Below are 17435 nucleotides of genomic sequence, written 5' to 3'. Positions count from 1 at the left end.
AGAAGATTTAAATAAGTCTGTCCAATTACTTCTGAAATGCAAATAGATTTCTGACATATGCAACATCCTGTAGCAAATAATTAAAATGTAGCACTCAGTGTGAGGTTACACCTCCCTGTATTTGTTCTTACCATCTGTAAGAACATCAAACACTAGGAAAAAGTTCAAGTAATTTCCTTTTTATTTTCCTGCCACTATTATATTCCCATTTAGCCATCTCTTTTACATACTGAGAAGTCCTAATTTTGTTCAGTCTTGCCTCCCATAGAAATTGCTTCATACTTTTAATTATTTTTCGAGCCTTTTGTCTATCTTTTTTAGCTCAAATATGTGTATTTTTTAAGGAATGGGGGGAATGTAAGAAAACAAAATCCACACTATATTTAGATCAGATGTGCCCTGAAATTCTGTATTGTCATAAACCATTTTCCTTTTTATTTTCCTAGTAATTCCCAGCACTGTTTACATGTCTGACCAGTACTACCAGCACTGACCTGATTATCAATAGCATTTTCAATATTTAACTCAAGGAAGATCTCAAGGTCAGGACCCACTAATGTGTATGAAAAGACATGATTGGTTTTCTCCACATGTATCCATTTACGCTTATTAGCAGTGTCTATAAATGACTGACCTGTATAAAACTAGAGAGCAATCCAATATATTACTCTGTTGAGCTGGTGCACAAAACAGAACCTTCTTAAACCTCCTGGGTGCTCAGAATCTCCGTGTGTGTCATCTCTCCATGGTTTACTATTTCAAGAGCATCATACAAGCATCTCACCCATTTTTCAAACTGATGAGGACACAAGCATTCCCAGCAAACCAGGAAGGCCACAAAGCTTTCCTCCACTGCCACAACGGATGCTGAATCCACATAACAGATTTCAGTGCAACATGTATGTCTTGTTCCATGGTTCTATGCAATTTTTTTGAAATTCTGACTTCAACAGTCCCACTACTACTCTGCTAATTTCCCTGACTTCTGTCATTCTCCTTCAGTTTTGACAATGTCCATTCATAGCACACAGCCTCTATGGTAGCATATACCAGAAATGGGAATTTTCTCCCGAAGAAAAGAATTAGCGGATCTTTGATTTTACCCATAATTCACTAACAAAGAGGTCTGTTAACACTCATTTCTTGTGCCATTCCTGGACAAGGAATCACATAATGAAACCGTGTAGACAGTTCTGCTTCATGTTTCACATTCAAATGTACAGAACAGAAACCAGCCACGAAGGTTTCTTTATGCTGTCATTTCAGAGACTGAGTGTTATGTACACTAGATCAAATGTGTAAATCAACACATGCACATGCTGTACAATATTAGGCCTTCAATGAAGCACTGTTCAACCACATGCCAGGCAACACCTCTCCTCTAATGTGGGAGAGGCTCATGCCTTTGCAATACTGATACACAGAAGTATCAAAGTACTGATATGCCTATTACAGTTGTATGAATTTAGAAGGAAACTGAAATTAGAAATGTAAGCACTGTCAACTGCATTACACAAAAACTGCTTCCAGCTGTGAAACAACTAGAATTGTAATACTGTACCAGAGTCTTTAAAATGGCGGTACACTGTAGCACACAGTATATTCCCCAGGGCCCAAGCAACAGAATATTTCTAATTTAGGAAATTGTGCTCACCAAACGTGGTAATTTAAAAACTACAACAATTTCCTACCAGTAGCCTCTGACAAACACCTCAATTGAAAAAAAAACTGTACCAACATCCTCCACAAATAGGATTTGAATTTAAATTTGTACAAAGCTGTGTTAACATTTAGTCTTCTAGTACACTCAAAAGAACAGCAATAAAAACTTCTTCAGTTTACCTCAATCTTTGGTGGTTTCTGTATTATGTTAGATTCACTCTGAGGTCCTTCTACATCAGCGGGTGACTTCAGCTTTTTCTTCTTTTTCTTCTTTTTTTTCTTCTTTTCTGACTCTTCTTCAGGCTCAGTTTCACTTGCAACATTTTTTGTTTCTGACTGCTGCAAAAGACCACGAGGCATGACTTCTAAAAACAATCTTTTTCAGTTTCAAAATACATGCAAGTGACTAGCCTTACACTACTAAAGGGTATCTTAATCAATCCAGGCTGGGACATTAAGTGGAAAAGGAAAATTCAGTATCTCTTAGAAATTCACAACTACAGCAAGAATTCTTCAGTTGCAGCATACCGCTTTGTTATCAGAAAGTATTGGGATTACTGGGATTTAATTAGGAAATATTAAGCCGAATAAGGCAAGAGTTCCATGTTTCGTGCCTCATTCTGAGGGTCAGGTATTTAAAAAAAATTCAGTCTCAAAGTTGAAAGCTCTTATTCCTGGACTAGCACTGTATTTTTGCTATGCTGTGATTCTTTTCCATGACAAGAAAAATTCTAGTAAGAACAAGCTGACTTCGTATAATCTCTTGAACCGGTTACTTCAGTACAGAGCCCAGGAAAAAACTGGCAATAGACACAAACACAGTGACAGGTATTAGTTGAGAGCAGAGAATTCTCCAGTACCTTTGGTTCACTCTCTTGCTTCCCTTTGCCTCTGGAAAGACCTTCAGATGCTGGTGATGAAACAATTTTCTTTGGGGGCTGTGAAAGTATCACGGCCCAAGACACATGTGGCTGAGCAGAGCCATCTGCAGGTGCTTCAGGAAATGACATTGGGAAAAAAGTAAAAACAAACATGTCGCAAAAATAGTCCTCAAATGCTCAAAAGAAAAAAGACTGGCAGTTAATTAGTCAAAGCCTAGCGAATAAAGCAGAGCCATATTTTTTCTGAGGATGAACAGGAATAAAACACACATTTTATTTCTCCAACAAGCTTTCCTGAATTTTAACTACTCCATATACTGACCATATACATAAACACAAATAACTGATATTTGGAAATCTCTACTGTAGCATACTAACTCCATACTCCCATGCTCAACTTCAAAATACAGAAAATTCTGCTATGTTTATATACAAAATTACTTTAATATTTCTCCTAGCAGCCATGCAGCTTTCATGCACAAGGGCACATCGGTACTTTTTACTTTCTGAAAACTTCCCAGTGTTACAGGGATACATATAAGCTGAGATACTTCCCAGTGTGCCTCATTGTACAAGAATGTCACTCACTACCACTGAGGAGTATCAGTGTTTTGAAACACATTTTGAAAGACATAATTAATTTCGCAAATATTCCTAACACAATGCAAGTATAGAACACAATCTAGATTTTTTTAAGAATGAGAAAAGCTTCCTTTGAACCTTAAAATAGCATAATGCGTTGAGATGGCTAAACTTTGGTAGCAGGGGTAGTTTGCAGTAGCTGCTGTGAAGAGACAGACATGGCCAGCCCCAGTCAGCTCCAACACAGACCCACTGCCTCCCACAGCTGGGCCCATCAGCCATGCTGACAGTGCTTATTTTTAGAAAGAGTGAAAAACATGTGCAGGAGTTGGAAGCTGGAATGGTGAGAAAAACTATCAATGCAGTAGCCCAGCAGACACCAAGGCCAGTGCAGAAGGAGTGGGAGGAGGTGCTCAGGCACCGGAGCTGATGTTCCTCTACAGCCCCTGGCTCAATACATGGTGAGGCAGCTGTGCCCTTGCAGCCCTGCAGTCAAAGACACGGCAGAGTGGCCCCTGTCTGTGCTACTCAGGGCAGGGAGGAGATATTAGGAAGAAGAGAGGGTTGGAGGAAAGTGGCTTTACTTTCGTGTTTGCTTCTCATCATCTGACCTTATTTTAACTTCCAATAAACTGTTCTGCCTGGCAAGCAATCAATCTCCCTGTCTTTATATTGGTTCACAAGCCTTTTTAATTTATTTTCTTCTCCTGTCCTGCAGAGGAGGGAGAGCCAGAGAACAGCTGTGTGGGAGTCTGACTACCTGCAAGTCAACCCACCAGAAACTGCTGCTTTTTTTCTCAGGGATAGGAATTGACAATAGTATTTAACCAAAACCTCCCATTATCAGATGACTCTAGAAGTTCTGGAATAACTTTGAAAGACCTTCAAGGCATTTCAGCTGATTAAACAGTCGTTTCTGAGTCCTTACTGGGATCCTAACTGAAGTCACTGGGAAGATAAGGACCAAACTGTTCAGACTGGTGCATGTCTGTGTATGCATAGAAATCCAGTGAGAGGCACTCAGACAATTCAGTCTTAATGCATCTGATGCCTACAAGGCAGAGTCTTGATGAACAGAACTCTTTTCCCTTGAAACTAAAACTAGCCATGTGATAGCTTGTGGCAATTAAAAAAAAAAAGCTCTTCATCCCTACAGCGAGATAACAGGTAAACAAAACAAAACAAAAAGCCTAAAGTGCAGGACACAGAAAAAATTTTAGGCACATACTAAACTCTGGGATGTCAGTTATTTAAAACAAATCTGCATATAAAGACTAATCAAATATCTGTCTCTCATTTATTCTTGGAAAAAATCTACATAGGACTCAACAGACTTCCAATAACCAAAACATGCTCCTTTTCCCACCTGAAACAACATGAGAAGCAACTACAGAAATATTTTCCCTTGAGCATCAACAACACAACAAAAAGGGATTCAATACTGGAGCCAGTTTTCTTTACTTTCCCCTGTGCTCAGTATTTGGGCCAGTCCTGTGTATGGTATCAATGACCAGGATTAAGTCAACAAGTTCACAGATGACACCAAACGAGGCAGGAGTGCTATCTCTTGGAAAGTAGGAAGGTTCTGCAGAGGGATCTGGAGAGGCTGAACTGATGGGCAGATCCTGACTGCATGAAGTTCAGCAAGTTGAAATGATAGGTTCTGCCCTTCAGATTCTCATAACCTCATGCGGTCCTACAGACTTAGTGAAAAGTAGCAAGAAAGCTGTCCAGAGGAAAAGAACCCAGCAATGCTGGTGAATGCTGGTGCTGTATGTGAGCCAGAGGGCACCCAGGTGGCCAAGGCGGCCCATGGCATCCTGGCTTGTATCAGCAATGGTGTGGCCAACAGGAGCAGGGCAGGGATTGTCTCCATGGACCCAGCACTAGTGAGGCCACACCTTGAATGCATCCAATTCTGGGGCTCTCAGTTCAAGAAAGACATTAGAGGTGCTGGGGTGTGTCCAGAGAAAGACAACAGAGCTGGTGAAAGGTCTGGAGCACAAGTCTTGTGAGGAGCAGCTGAGGGAGCTAGGATGGTTTAGACTGGAGAAAAGGAAGCTCAGGGGTGACTTTATCACTCTCTACAGCTGCCTGAAAGGAGCATGTAGCTCCAACCAGGTGGGGACTGGCCTCTTCTCCCAGGTAACAAGAGACAGAACAAGGGGAAATGGTCCCAAGGAAGTTTTAGATTGCACATTAGGAAAAATTCCTGCACCAAAAGCATTATCAGGCACTGGATGGGCAGCCCAGTGTAGTAGCTGATTCACTGTTCCTGGAGATACTTAAAACATTTGGCTACTTGGCACTTAAGGACATGGTTTAGTGGTGGACTTGGAAGTGTTAGGGTTATGACCTCTTCTAAACTAAGTAATTCTTCAATTCTAAAATCCCAGCTGATGAAATATATGAGCAAGAATGAGCAACAAGTGGTCACCTCATTTGAAAGAAAGCAATACAGTCATAGTGACACAGGATTTTTTCCTTTTATAGTGAACTTGCTCCTGAATTCTTTTTTTACTTTACACATCAAGAGCTCCTCGAAACACTTTAGTTTTCCAAACAGCTGAGATGCAAGCAGTATCTTGCAAAAATTTTTACTTGGAGAACTTACCCCTACCATCAAGTGAAGAGGGAATTAAATTGGCTCCTGCTTCATCTGAAGCTTTTGGTGAAGCTTTGCTTTTTGCAGAAGTATCTTCCTGCAAAACAGATGGCCAGGTATCATAAAATGATTCAAATCACTGAGCTGAGCACAGCTAAACACAAGAAACCACCATAAACAAAAAAAAAATCCTCAACTCATCTACAGACAAGGGCATAGGGACCTTTATAGCCTTTTCTTTGCTTGTCTTAGTGGAACCATCATTTCCGTCCTGTGGTATTACAAAATTTGAGCAGGTCTCTCTTCACTGGTGTACAAGTTAGTTTATGCCTTCTTATATTTTACAAAAACATCAAAACAACAATCTAACAACAGAAAATATTGTAGAAAGGCCTTTTTTCATTACAGTTTTCCACTGAGAAGCATCAGAAATATTATTCTGTTTGGATTCTTCAGAATTATTAACCAGTAATCACTACTGAAAACTTTGATTCAATGTATGTGATATACTGTGGAATACTTCAGTATTTTATTTACTAACAAACGGGAAGCCAAAGAAATAATGTTCAACAATGTTTTTTTCTCCTTCTGGAATTCAGTTTCTTATTTTTAGCCTTCAGCAGAAAGCAATTAAGTACAACAATGCAGACTTTTTTTTTTTTTAATGTGTTGAAACTTGGATAAGTGACTGCTTACTTATTATTTCCAAGTGAAAGAGAAAAAAAGTAAGCTGCTAAAGTACAGGAACATATGTGGTCTCTACAGGCAACCTAGACCATACCAGTATATATTTACATTCTGGTGATACCTGGCTTTCCCCTGTCTATGGTCAGCACAGACAAGGAAAGAACAGTAAGAAAGAGAGGAGACAGAAAGCACTGACACCACCTAGAAGAGCCCTAAGATCTCTAGCTTTGAACCTCCTTGCTCACAAGGTACTTAAAAATGTCTTAAACTGCCATACCAAATGCAAAATACTTGCATTAATAATGCTTGTACTTTTGACAAGTTTCATTTTTATGAGTTCTGTAACATGGGTTAGCATGGCCTATCCTTGGTGTTCAGCAGAAAAGACATGTGAGGTTTACTAAGGACTTAATGTTACTTTCCATCCAACTTACTGGTGTACTTTTATGGTGTACATTCAGTATCTCACTGCTTCCCAAACTCTGTGACTTGTGGAAATCCAGAATGCTAGCCTCAAATGTGGGTAGAGAATGAGACTCTGGTTTTGGAGCGTCAGTTGACTTCTTGGTAGCTTTACTGAACCTGTCTAAATAAAGCATGTAAAGTCTAAGTAATAAAAACTTGCTTGTGATAATTTCTATTTCAATTTCGTTCAATTTTATAGTACAGTAGTTAACATAACCACAGCAATCGTCATGAGGACTGTTGCTATGCACAGCTCATATTAAATAAAAAAGCTAGCAATCATAATCAACATGCAAACACAACACTGACTGAACAAGCAACTATAAATTCAGATGCTCGTTTCAGAAACTCTTTATATCAGGTTACATTAATTTGTTCAATCAGGAAAAGACAGGTCACCATTCCTTCTCAACAGTCATACAGAAAAGGTACTTTTTTCCTGAATTATCCTAGATTTAGAAACATAGTCACAAACAGCACCATATTTCACAGACACCATTTCCCATCTATTTCAGGTACCTATAACCAACATGTCTGTACCTGGCTTCATGGAATCTCTGCTGCATGCTGAAGTCTGGAATGAAGTCCTGTTCACAATTCTGACAGAAGCTCCACCTCCATCATGCCTTTTCTTGTCCAGTTTTTTCTCACCTTCTTTTGATCTCCTTTGCTGCAAGTATTTGTGACATATTTAGCAAGTTTTACCGAAACTTTGTAAAGCTAGCAAGTCTGCCACGAGTTACCTGTGTATCTAGAGTTTGTCAATCAAGTTAATACAAAACAAATAGTTAGTACATCACAACCACAAGTAACCAATAAAAGTAGGAACGCCCATTTAGAGATATGCTATTCAATTTCATCTACCTTGCTCCCTGTGCCATTTTTAGCATATATTAGATCACATATTAAATCATCCAGTCTGATTTTCTAAAAAGTTGATTCTAGAACAGGGCTAAAAGCTTAAAAGCATGCCATCTTTTGACTAAATTACGTATCACGGGCAAACTGTGTAAGACTGATGTCACAACATCCAAGAAACTTGGAGTAAAGTAGTGAGAGAAGACATACCTACATGATCCCTGTGAAGGACTCACACACACCTATACTGCACAGTCATGAAAATCTTATGATCCTTCCATGAAACACAGTTTGGCAGAGCTTGGCTTAGGAATCAGCAAGCAAGGAACAAGCACCAGGTTTGCATCTATGCAAACTACATTATACCAGCCTAGACAAATGGCTTAACTCTGATTACAGTACACTGGACTACATTCAAAGTACATTTGGCAGCAAAATTGTTTTCTTAGGTAGGAGGACAAGGTATTTTTTGATCTCCAAAGGCAAACTGTTAAAGCATTAGGACATGTGATCAAATTAATGCAAAGCTGCAAAGATCAATCACTTCTCTTATGTTCACAGAAACATATATGACAGGGAAAAATGACAAAATCACTATAAAACAGTTCAAGGCTCTTACAAAGATCAAAGAAGCTTAACTAAGTTTTTCGTATTACATCACTCATGCTAATGCTGAGCTCATCCTCTCTCCAGACAGTTTCAGCACATAATCCTCCTCTCAGCAAGAAAACATATCATTTTAGGTGTCTAGACTTTGTGACTTTGTACCTTTGTACCTTATGTCTAGTAATGCATGCTTAGGTCCTAGTCTTACTATTCCCCTACAGGCTTGACCACTCATTAGGTCTCTGCCTAATGAGTAAGGTCCACCAGAAGGATGTGACTGCAGAACAGATCAGATGAAACTGCTGGAAACAAAAAAGCGCCGTACAAATCTAAGAAACACAACATCTAACCACAGAAGAATATGAGCTTATAATACGTTAGGGTTTTTTCCCTTTTATATTTTGAGAGAAGTTTGTCTCTTTTTTGTTTGAAAATATTTTGCAAGTTTCAGGGAATCTATCCCCAAACAGACACACATAAAACCAACAGAAGATGTTTACTGAACAGTTTTACTTCTGACTGAAAAAGACTACACTGCTAACATGAACCTTTCTTCCCTCTTCCCAGCAGCACAAGTTCCTCTCTTCTTGTGGACTGTCTTCAACCTGTAGCAAGTCTTAGAAATTTTTCAACAACAGAAGTGGTCTTAGCACTTACCAGCCAAACAGATGATCACAGACACCAGGTCTGTCTTAAGTTAACGGAAGCTGCCACTGGGCTTAAAAAAACCAAAAAACCCCTTCTCCCCTCCCTCCAAGCCCAAAGAGTGAAAAAAGAAGGCAAAGCTCACAAATTAATGGTCTTCCCCACCCACCCCTCCCCGCACCTTAGATGCTTCTTTCTGAGGAAAAAAAAACAAAATTTCCCCTTATATTTCCAAAAATGCTGGTTGAAAAATTGTATTAATCTGTCATGTAGAATTCCATGAACTTTTCTGTATTCTGAAGCTGGGCACCCTACACTACTATCCTTTTTAAATGCCATTCATTATCACTACAAGAAGAAAGAGTGATGATTCACTTGGAAAGTATGAACCAAACATTCATAAAGAGACTTAAAGTAAGAATTTAATATTAATTTTTAAAAAAACACAAATTTGCTCACCTTTGAAAGAGTCTTACTTTCTTTTCTGACTGGATATGTTTGCTCAGGAGATTCACTGACTATTCCTGAACCATTAGAGTGTGTTGAGTTGTTAGACTGATACTGTGAGCCAGCTACTGGATACCCATTTGCAACAACACCAGGTGAGTAAGAGCAGCTGGAATATTCACGGAAGGCAGGATCTCCCAGAACACTATGTGACGGATATTGAGAAAGAAATGAAAGTCATCCTGGGGCAAGTCTTCAGAACCTACCTGTTGCCTAGACAAATACAGTACTTGTCTAAAGAATTTGTTTAACAAGAAAGCTCTATTTCAAAAGAAAACTATTCCATGTTATTTCAATTATTTACTCACTGACAGACTTCTTTAAAAACAATTAATTTTGTTTTGAGAAAACATGTAGTAAAAACACATATGTTATCCATTTCCAAGTTTCAAAGCTAGGTTGTTTTGCAGTTATAGTTCTCATGCCTGTTTAAGGTTACTAAGATTCTCCATGCTTGTTTTCAGTAAGCTTTTTCTTGTGAAACAAACCAAAAGCACAGTGTGCTTTTTTCACATACTTGACTGTGAAAAAACAAACATTAAAACCCATATTGAAATGACAATAACAAAGTGGGAATATAACATTTTATGGAGTATAAGACATGTATGAAATATACTGTAGAATTATAAAATAATAATTAACTGACCTGCATATAACCATCACAATTTATGAGCAACATGTCTGGGGCAAGCCTCTTTCCTTCAAATGTATGCTAAAAAATTCCCTTTCAATTTTCTTCTATACTTTGTCCAGAAAGTTATATAGAGACTGGATTTGATTAGGGAGAATAGAAATTTCTCAGCTTCTCAGAAAGTTGCACTCAGATTTTATAGCTGTTCTCCACGAAGCTGCCAACCTCAGAATTTTGTGTAGATAATGGCAGAGAAACTTTCCCATCAGTTTTAGAGACTTCTGATAACACACTTCATACTACGGTTGCAACTCTGATAGAATGTAGTCAAAACAATGCTCATGATCATTTTACACACAAAGAAGAAATACACCAAATGAGACTCAAATATAACTATGCCTCAGTCCCAACAAGGCAAAACACTCATTAGAAGACTACTATTGTCTGGGGTGGGGTTTCTTAAATAGTAATTGATGTTAAAGCTAATGCCATGGGGTTTCTCTGATGCACAGAACAGGCCATACTCACCTCAATGTTAAATTTCTAGTACAAATGAAAATAGGCTGAAAATACTAAGATTTCCTATAGGATAAAACCATGGCCTACAATGATCATGCTCACTAATGCTCTGAATTTTTAAAGAAACAACAATAACTTTACAGTAATTGTATAATCCAATGCTTAGGGTCCTGAGAAGCAATGAAACAACTATGTAAACATCATTAGATTCTTAAAGGACTCAATTATTTCCTATCCTACGATGCAGGCTTTTGTCTAGTTTGCTCTGAGTTAAAAAATTCTTCTATAAGTCTACCACAAATACCATTCCTGTGCTCTAACAGAAATACCCCAAAACTTTCAGAAACCTGCAGCATTTTTAGCAAAACTGCCTTTCTGGAGATGCACAGGTTGTGGAGAGGAGATCCAGGAGAGGTCTCATGTACTACATATTTTACAGGATGAGAAACTTTCTTGAAGAAAGTTTCATCTTTTTCCTTGTGTACAACTACATCTACCTCAGCCTGATTGCAACACAACCATTCTGTCATCCACAGACTAGATTCAGCTCCTTCCAAAACACACAAAAACCTAGGTCAATCATTACAGATCACCAAATCTTTAATGGTCTGTAACAATATGGGCCCTTGTAGCAAAAGAAAAGGTACCTGGCATAAGCCCAGAGAACATAAATGTAAAAAACTAAATCACGAAGATAATGCAGAAGCATTTCTAAAATTGCACTAGTAATGTACTGAAACCTTGACTTTGTAAGAGTACTCAACATCCAAAACCAGAAAGTTGAAATCCCCCAACAAGTAAGATTCAGAAAACATACATACTTATCCAAAGATGGTTCCTGAACAAATGGGTAGCATGTAGTTAAGTACCTAGGAAAGACACATGCTTCTGAGGGTTCTGACCATGCCACAGTTACCGCCGCATGCTTTGGAACAAATGGTTTGACCTCTGCTGACAACTTGATGCCCTGAGAAACAAAACGTTTTTTGGCTACATGCATTTGGAGATTAACGTTACTAAGTGAAAAACACTCAGTCTCATGAGCTTAACTGTCATTGCAAAGTGTTAGTTTACTCTTTTAACAAAACATGCAATGCAACAAAGCTCACCAAAAAACAAAACCAAGGAATTTGAAGAAACATCTGACTGCTCTGAAAAGTCACTTAATACTCTCATTTATCATGAAACACACACAAAGGTGTTATGTAAAGGACAGAAGCCTGCTTAAAACAAGATGCAGTAAATGCAAATATACGAAATCTTACTTCATATTTGAACAGTACAAATTAAAATTCACAAATACACTAGCACTACTCTTAGTCACACTCTGAAATTATGTAACAATAATGACTTCGCACACATCTGTATTTTAAGGCAGTCTATCTGAAATGAACACTTTTTGTGGTCTTCTTGCGTTCAGCACAATAAAAATTTATTAAGACGAGTTTTCCATTTGTTCTGAATCACCATCGACTTAAACTGGGTATGTATATATGGAAGGACAATGAAATGAGGCTCCAAGTACTCGTTATTGCCATGTCATCAAAACACACAGGAACAACGGTGACCGCAGCCTGATCACCGAGAACCCCGAACCTGACCGGGTGATAGGTTCATGTGCATAACACTACTACTATTGGTTACATTCTGAGCCTTACAACGTCTAGCATGTCCACCTGCCCTGGCAGCAGACCCTCCACTCTGAATGAGAAAAGGTTTCCACACTTGAGCTCACTGGAAGTTAATGCCTGGAGTTCCCCATGCCAAGCGGTGGGAAGTGACACGATGTGCTCCAACCTGAGCGATCCCCCACCCCGGTTTAAACCTTCCAGAAGGACTCTTGTCCCGGTCCTGAACTAAAGGCTGATCCAAGGTGCGGCAGGAGTCACCCTGCCCGGGAAAGCCTACGGACAGCCGGTGCGCGCTCGGCCCGAGCTGGTGAGCGGCACGCGGGCCGCGGCCCGAGGCATCCGCCAGCAGCTCCCGACCTAGGCGGCTCCTGGGAGAGACTCCTCGCCGGGAAGAGGGCAGGGAACTGCAGGTGCTGCGGCCGCCCTTACCTCTCCGCCTCGGCCCGAGTGCAGCCGCCTCTCGGCCGACATGGTGCGGGGGGCGCGGCCCCGCGACCACGGCCCGGCCCGGCGCAGGGCGCGCCACGATGACGCCGCGGCCCCGCCCCGCCCGCGCGGCCGTATGCGCGCGGCTCTGCCCGGCCCCGGTCAGGCGCCCTGCCGACAGATGCGGCCCATCGTGTCCCACAGGCGAAGGGACGACAGGGAATTAATGCCGGAATGCAGCAGTGGCAACCACCGGTGATCACTTCTGAGGAAAAGCATGACTGAAGCAGAGGTTGGTAAGAGTAAAGGTGCTTGCTTCAGACTTGGACAGTCCTGCTCTAACCAGGCCTGGTACAGACCAGCACTTGAGACTGACATCGCTGGTAGCTTTTGGTGGAGAGACTACAGCGGTTCTTTTCCTCACCAAACTTTCCAGATTACTTACTTTGTCTGTCTCTATGAGAGCTCATATTACACAGGCAGAGCACATACTTCCACCCTGCTTTTGTTGGCCTTCCAAACCGTGTACAGCTGTAATGCAATTTACCTTTGAAATGAAACTGTTACTCTTTTAAGAGTTACTTGATGTATGGAAACTCCGTCTTAAGAAAAAAAAAAAAAGTCTGTATGGCTACTACTGCAGTGTCCCAAGAAGCCACAGTGACAATTTCAATGCAACACAGGAAGAGCAGGCTAAAACCCCAGGGAAAAATTAACTTTTATCAGCAAAGTTAAACAAAGGAACCTAAAAAGCTCTTTGAAATAAGTGAGTACTACTCAACCCTAAGTATATACCAAGTAATACCAGGTTCACCAAATTATTTTTAAGTATGTGCTCTTAAAAAATGTTAGACAACGAATGTTTGTTTTGTCCAGTAAACTACAAATCCAGACACTTAGGTTTCATTGAACATTAAAACAGTTTATTTCTTAGGCCTTCTTAATACTAAACAGTTGAACTATTGGATTTGAACATACTACACTACAGCAGAAAACATGAGTGCAAAAGTTACAGAACACTAACAAGCCATAAGCTAATCAGAACATGCAACACAAACATCAACACAATTAACACTCTTTGAACATCATAGCAGCCTGCTTGGAATTGCATTTGACTGAGCTTTGTTGCTGTGAATAATACAGCTCATGCACAGGTTTGGATGTATGTCTTGTAAATTTAAAAGTATTCACTGAATACTACCAACATATATACACTCATATACATAGTTCCAGAAGATTCAAGAGGCGATGGTTTATTTCTGCTCATCCTTTGGAAGAGGTCTTCTGAAGAGCAGAATATGTGGCTCTGCAGGAAGAAAATTGAATAAGTGTCAGTTTGTCCAAATCTTGATTAAAGAGACTTCTTTAATCTTGAAATGGTAGCTGAGGCTTAGTTTCAAATAAATTAATAAATAAGAAGTCTAAATATGGCCCCACATGTAATATTAACAGACCAAGTTTGCAGTACTATTACAACAGTCAAGTTTTTATTTTTATACCTAATGCTGGCAGTATCATAATTTTAAAATCCTCACAGGAGGGAAGTATTGGGAAAATAGAGTATTTTATAATGCCACTGTACATTAAGCTATTTAATAAACAATGATTTTGTAACTTAGACGCACCTCAAGCACCAACAAAATCCACTTTGGCTAATACACTCAACTTACCTTATTATCAATCTTCTTAATTCTAAATGCCTCCAGGAAAGTCTACACTATCAACACTACCCAAGTAAGGGAAAGCTGTGCTAATTTCTTCACCTAATTCTTCAGAAACTTGGAACTTGATGCTGCTGCAGTTCGTCAATCACCTGTTACATTTTAGTCAGGCTTGTCAATGGTTAAGTTACCTGAAACAGCTGCTCCCATCATACCAACATCCTAGTTAGGGCTTCACACCCTGTTAACTGAAATACTGATTTTTCAGGAGGCTCCACAGCTAGAGTTGAAACTATCCTCTACAATTTTCATAATATTAATACAGGACCTTGTCTACATGAGCAGCTATTAAGTTGTTGTACAGAAAGTAGGAGCATCAGCCTTATGACTGAAAGATATGCTGTTAAATTAACTTTGATTCGGTCATTGCACACTCATGTTATTTAGGAGCTCATAAAAAGCTTGTTTCTATCGGCAGAGGCAGGAAAAATTTCCAGTCTGGTATTTTTTGTCTACAGCTAAACAATACACATCTAGGACAAGACTCGCGTTTTGCAAGTCCGGAAGCAGGATGTGAAGTCTGCAAATAAAGAGTATGTCGCTTTTGTTGGCAAAGGATTAAAGTAACAAGGAGAGAGTAACATTCAGTTACATTCAGAATTCCAAATGGATTCCACAGTAAGAGTTACACATCACATACTTGAGGTGAGCACAAGGCAGTTGCTATTTGACTTTTTGGTTTGTCTAAATTCTGTTCAGATGTGCTCACCTGGCTCATGGATCATGTAGTGAACCCAGCCAAGACTCTGCTGAACACCAAGGCGTCTCCACTCTTCTTCAGACATCAGATGAGATTTTGGCACTTGTTTTGAAAGTTCTCGTGGCAGCATCACATGTCTGTAGAGGTTAAATTATTAAACACACACTCAAAATGCTATACACTAGAAAACTGGAACAGATCTGCACTGAAGGGCAAGTTATGAATACTCACTTTCCCTATAAAGAAAACAAGAGTACTAACTCTTGGCATGAGTTCGATTATGAAACCTGTCCCAGAATCCAGTTTAAAGTAATTTACTACTATTAAACGTTACATCTGTAAAGCGACTGCATACTGGGACCCAAATGGTCTTCTAGAAGAGATACAAACTGCTTCAGACTCCATGGACTGTACACTCAGAGAAGCATGCTGCTCTATCAGCTTGAAAAATAGGAACTTTGGACTTTAAAAGTAATTGTAACACCGCTTTCAAGCAAGCCTAGAAGAGTTAAAACTACAACAGTCCCCCGTCGGCAGGGGCCGGCGCTGCCCCATCCCAGGCTCTGACTCAACGCCCTCCCTCGAGTTAGCGCAGAGGGTACGGCCTCCCCGCCATCGCTCCGTGCCCAGGCTTACGCTGGCCGCCCACCGAGCGATCTGAGCCAACAGATTACAGCACTCGGTCACTTATCCCCTTCGTCCCGCCAGCTCAAACCCACGCGGAAACCCCCACACGGGAAGGCTCGGCGCAGCCCTTCCCCGCTGCTCTTGCGCGCTCTCTGGCTCCATTACCCCGGCGGAGCCCCCTCATTCCCTCAGAGGGGCCCACACAGCTCGGCCGAGACTCCTGGCCGAGCCGCCCTCCTACGGAACGGCTATTCCTAATCCCTCCAGCTGGCCCTTCCGCACTCTCCTACAGCTTCTTACCGGTACTCGTACTGCTCGTCAGAGTACTTATCGGAATAGTAGATTTGCTTGTGGGCCATGGCGGCGGCAGCAGTACAGGCTAGAAGAAGCGGCACAGGCTAGAGCAGCGGCACAGTCAGCAGCGTCCGGTTGCCCCCTCACGGACGCCTCACGCACCAACTGCCCCCTTCCGCGCCCCACACCGTTTGAATCCGACGGCTCGGCTCCCATTGGCTCTCGCCGGGGCCGGCCAATCGCGTGCTGCGCCGCCGCGCCCCACCCGAGCCCGCCTCCGCGTGACTCGCGCGCTCGCCGCTCCCAGCCAATCCCCGGCGGCCGCGGCGGGCGGGGGTGCGTTACGTAACGGGCGGTGGCGGTGGGGCGGAGCGGTCGCGGCGGCACGCAGCGGGGAGGCGGGGCCGGCGGGCCCTTTGTGGCCAGCGGCGGCCGGGGCGTGCGTCCGGCCTTCCAGCGTACGGCGGGGCGGCCGGGCCCAGCCCGCACATGCGCGGCTCGGCGCGGCGCTCACCGCCTCTGCTTTGGGCTGCTCGAGTCGGCCCGGCCCGACCCAGCCCGGCTTGACGGGATCCGGCTCGGTTCGGTCCCCGGTGTCCGGAAGCCCTCCTGCTTTCAAGGCAGCGAGCGAGTGATGCCTTCGTCCTTTTAACTAAGCGTCATGTTCACTTTAAAATGGTGTTGTCCCCTGGCTGCCGGGTAGCTGCTGTAAGCCCGTGGTGTCCTGTGGCGCAGATAAGCGTGCTATTTCTGCCCTGTGGGATGCGATAAGCGCGGTGGGAACGTGGCCAAAAAGCGATCTCACGGTTGTTTTCACAGAGTCATAGATCCATAGAGTGGTTGGAAGGGGCCTGAAACATGTAGTTCCAACCACATCCGGTTCAGGTTGCTCAGCCCCATCCAAACTGGCCTGGAACACGCCCCGGGATGCGGCATCCGCGGCCTGCCCGAGCAACCTGTTCAGTGCTTCACACCCTTGCAGTAAAGAGTTTCTAAATGTCAACCTTAAATTTCCCCTCATGCTCCATGCCCCCTGGGTGTGCTCCTCTCTCCTCTCCTTGCTGGGCCTCTGCAGAGGCTTCCTTTCTTTTCATTTCTGCTTCCTTGGTGCTGCCAGAAACGTGGGTACTGCCTGTGGTTATGTAATGCATATGTCTGAAAACAGTTCTGATGGAGGAAAAAAACAACCAAAGCCATGTGATGCATGACTGCTGATACACATGCATGGGTAATAGGTATGATTTCTTCAGCAGCATTGTTTCTACTGGCACTGCAGCTTGTCTTAATTAAGTTTAAGCCAGTCTCACACCATGCAACCATTAAAATGAGTGATTATCATAATCTAGCTGTAATATTTTTCTCTTAATTTGACTGCATATTAGAGCTTG

General features: G+C 41.9%; 2 protein-coding genes across 6 annotated transcripts in view; both read right to left on the bottom strand.

Moving 5' to 3' along the window:
* SECISBP2 (SECIS binding protein 2) overlaps window positions 1–12789 on the bottom strand; it is a 36159-nt gene extending 23370 nt beyond the window's left edge. For 2 of the 5 annotated variants that reach the window (XM_033085405.2, XM_033085404.2), the window contains exons 1-8: window positions 12709–12777; window positions 11470–11615; window positions 9451–9643; window positions 7423–7552; window positions 6852–7003; window positions 5740–5827; window positions 2523–2656; window positions 1843–2001 (exon numbers count right to left, since the gene is read on the bottom strand). In XM_033085405.2, coding sequence (XP_032941296.1) covers window positions 1843–2001; window positions 2523–2656; window positions 5740–5827; window positions 6852–7003; window positions 7423–7552; window positions 9451–9643; window positions 11470–11615; window positions 12709–12750 — 1044 coding nt within the window. In that variant the 5' untranslated portion in view covers window positions 12751–12777. Of the gene's footprint in view, window positions 1–1842; window positions 2002–2522; window positions 2657–5739; window positions 5828–6851; window positions 7004–7422; window positions 7553–9450; window positions 9644–11469; window positions 11616–12708 lie in introns of those variants that run through there. The other 3 variants (XM_033085406.2, XM_033085407.2, XM_033085408.2) reach the window with 3 other exon arrangements.
* Window positions 12790–13606: 817 nt separating this feature from the next.
* Window positions 13607–16309, bottom strand: CKS2 (CDC28 protein kinase regulatory subunit 2). Its single transcript, XM_033085083.2, has 3 exons — window positions 16054–16309; window positions 15136–15263; window positions 13607–14011 (listed from the first exon to the last, which is right to left on the bottom strand). Exons 1-3 carry the CDS (start codon window positions 16110–16112, stop codon window positions 13959–13961), a joined length of 240 nt encoding a protein of 79 aa, XP_032940974.1. The 5' UTR covers window positions 16113–16309; the 3' UTR covers window positions 13607–13958.
* Between the last annotated feature and the right edge of the window lie 1126 nt (window positions 16310–17435).

Source organism: Catharus ustulatus, chromosome Z (assembly GCF_009819885.2).
Source record: "Catharus ustulatus isolate bCatUst1 chromosome Z, bCatUst1.pri.v2, whole genome shotgun sequence".
Lineage (NCBI taxonomy): Eukaryota > Metazoa > Chordata > Aves > Passeriformes > Turdidae > Catharus > Catharus ustulatus.
Note: the sequence above shows the minus strand (reverse complement) of the source record. Positions and strands in the feature narration are given on the sequence as shown.

Coding starts and splice junctions, on each gene's coding strand:
- CKS2 (XM_033085083.2), bottom strand. CDS start 16,112: ATGGCCCACAAGCAAATCTACTATTCCGATAAGTACTCTGACGAGCAG. Junction 15,264..16,053: donor GACGAGCAGTACGAGTACCG/GTAAGAAGCTGT, acceptor TAACCTCTACAG/ACATGTGATGCTGCCACGAG. Junction 14,012..15,135: donor CTACATGATCCATGAGCCAG/GTGAGCACATCT, acceptor TTCTTCCTGCAG/AGCCACATATTCTGCTCTTC.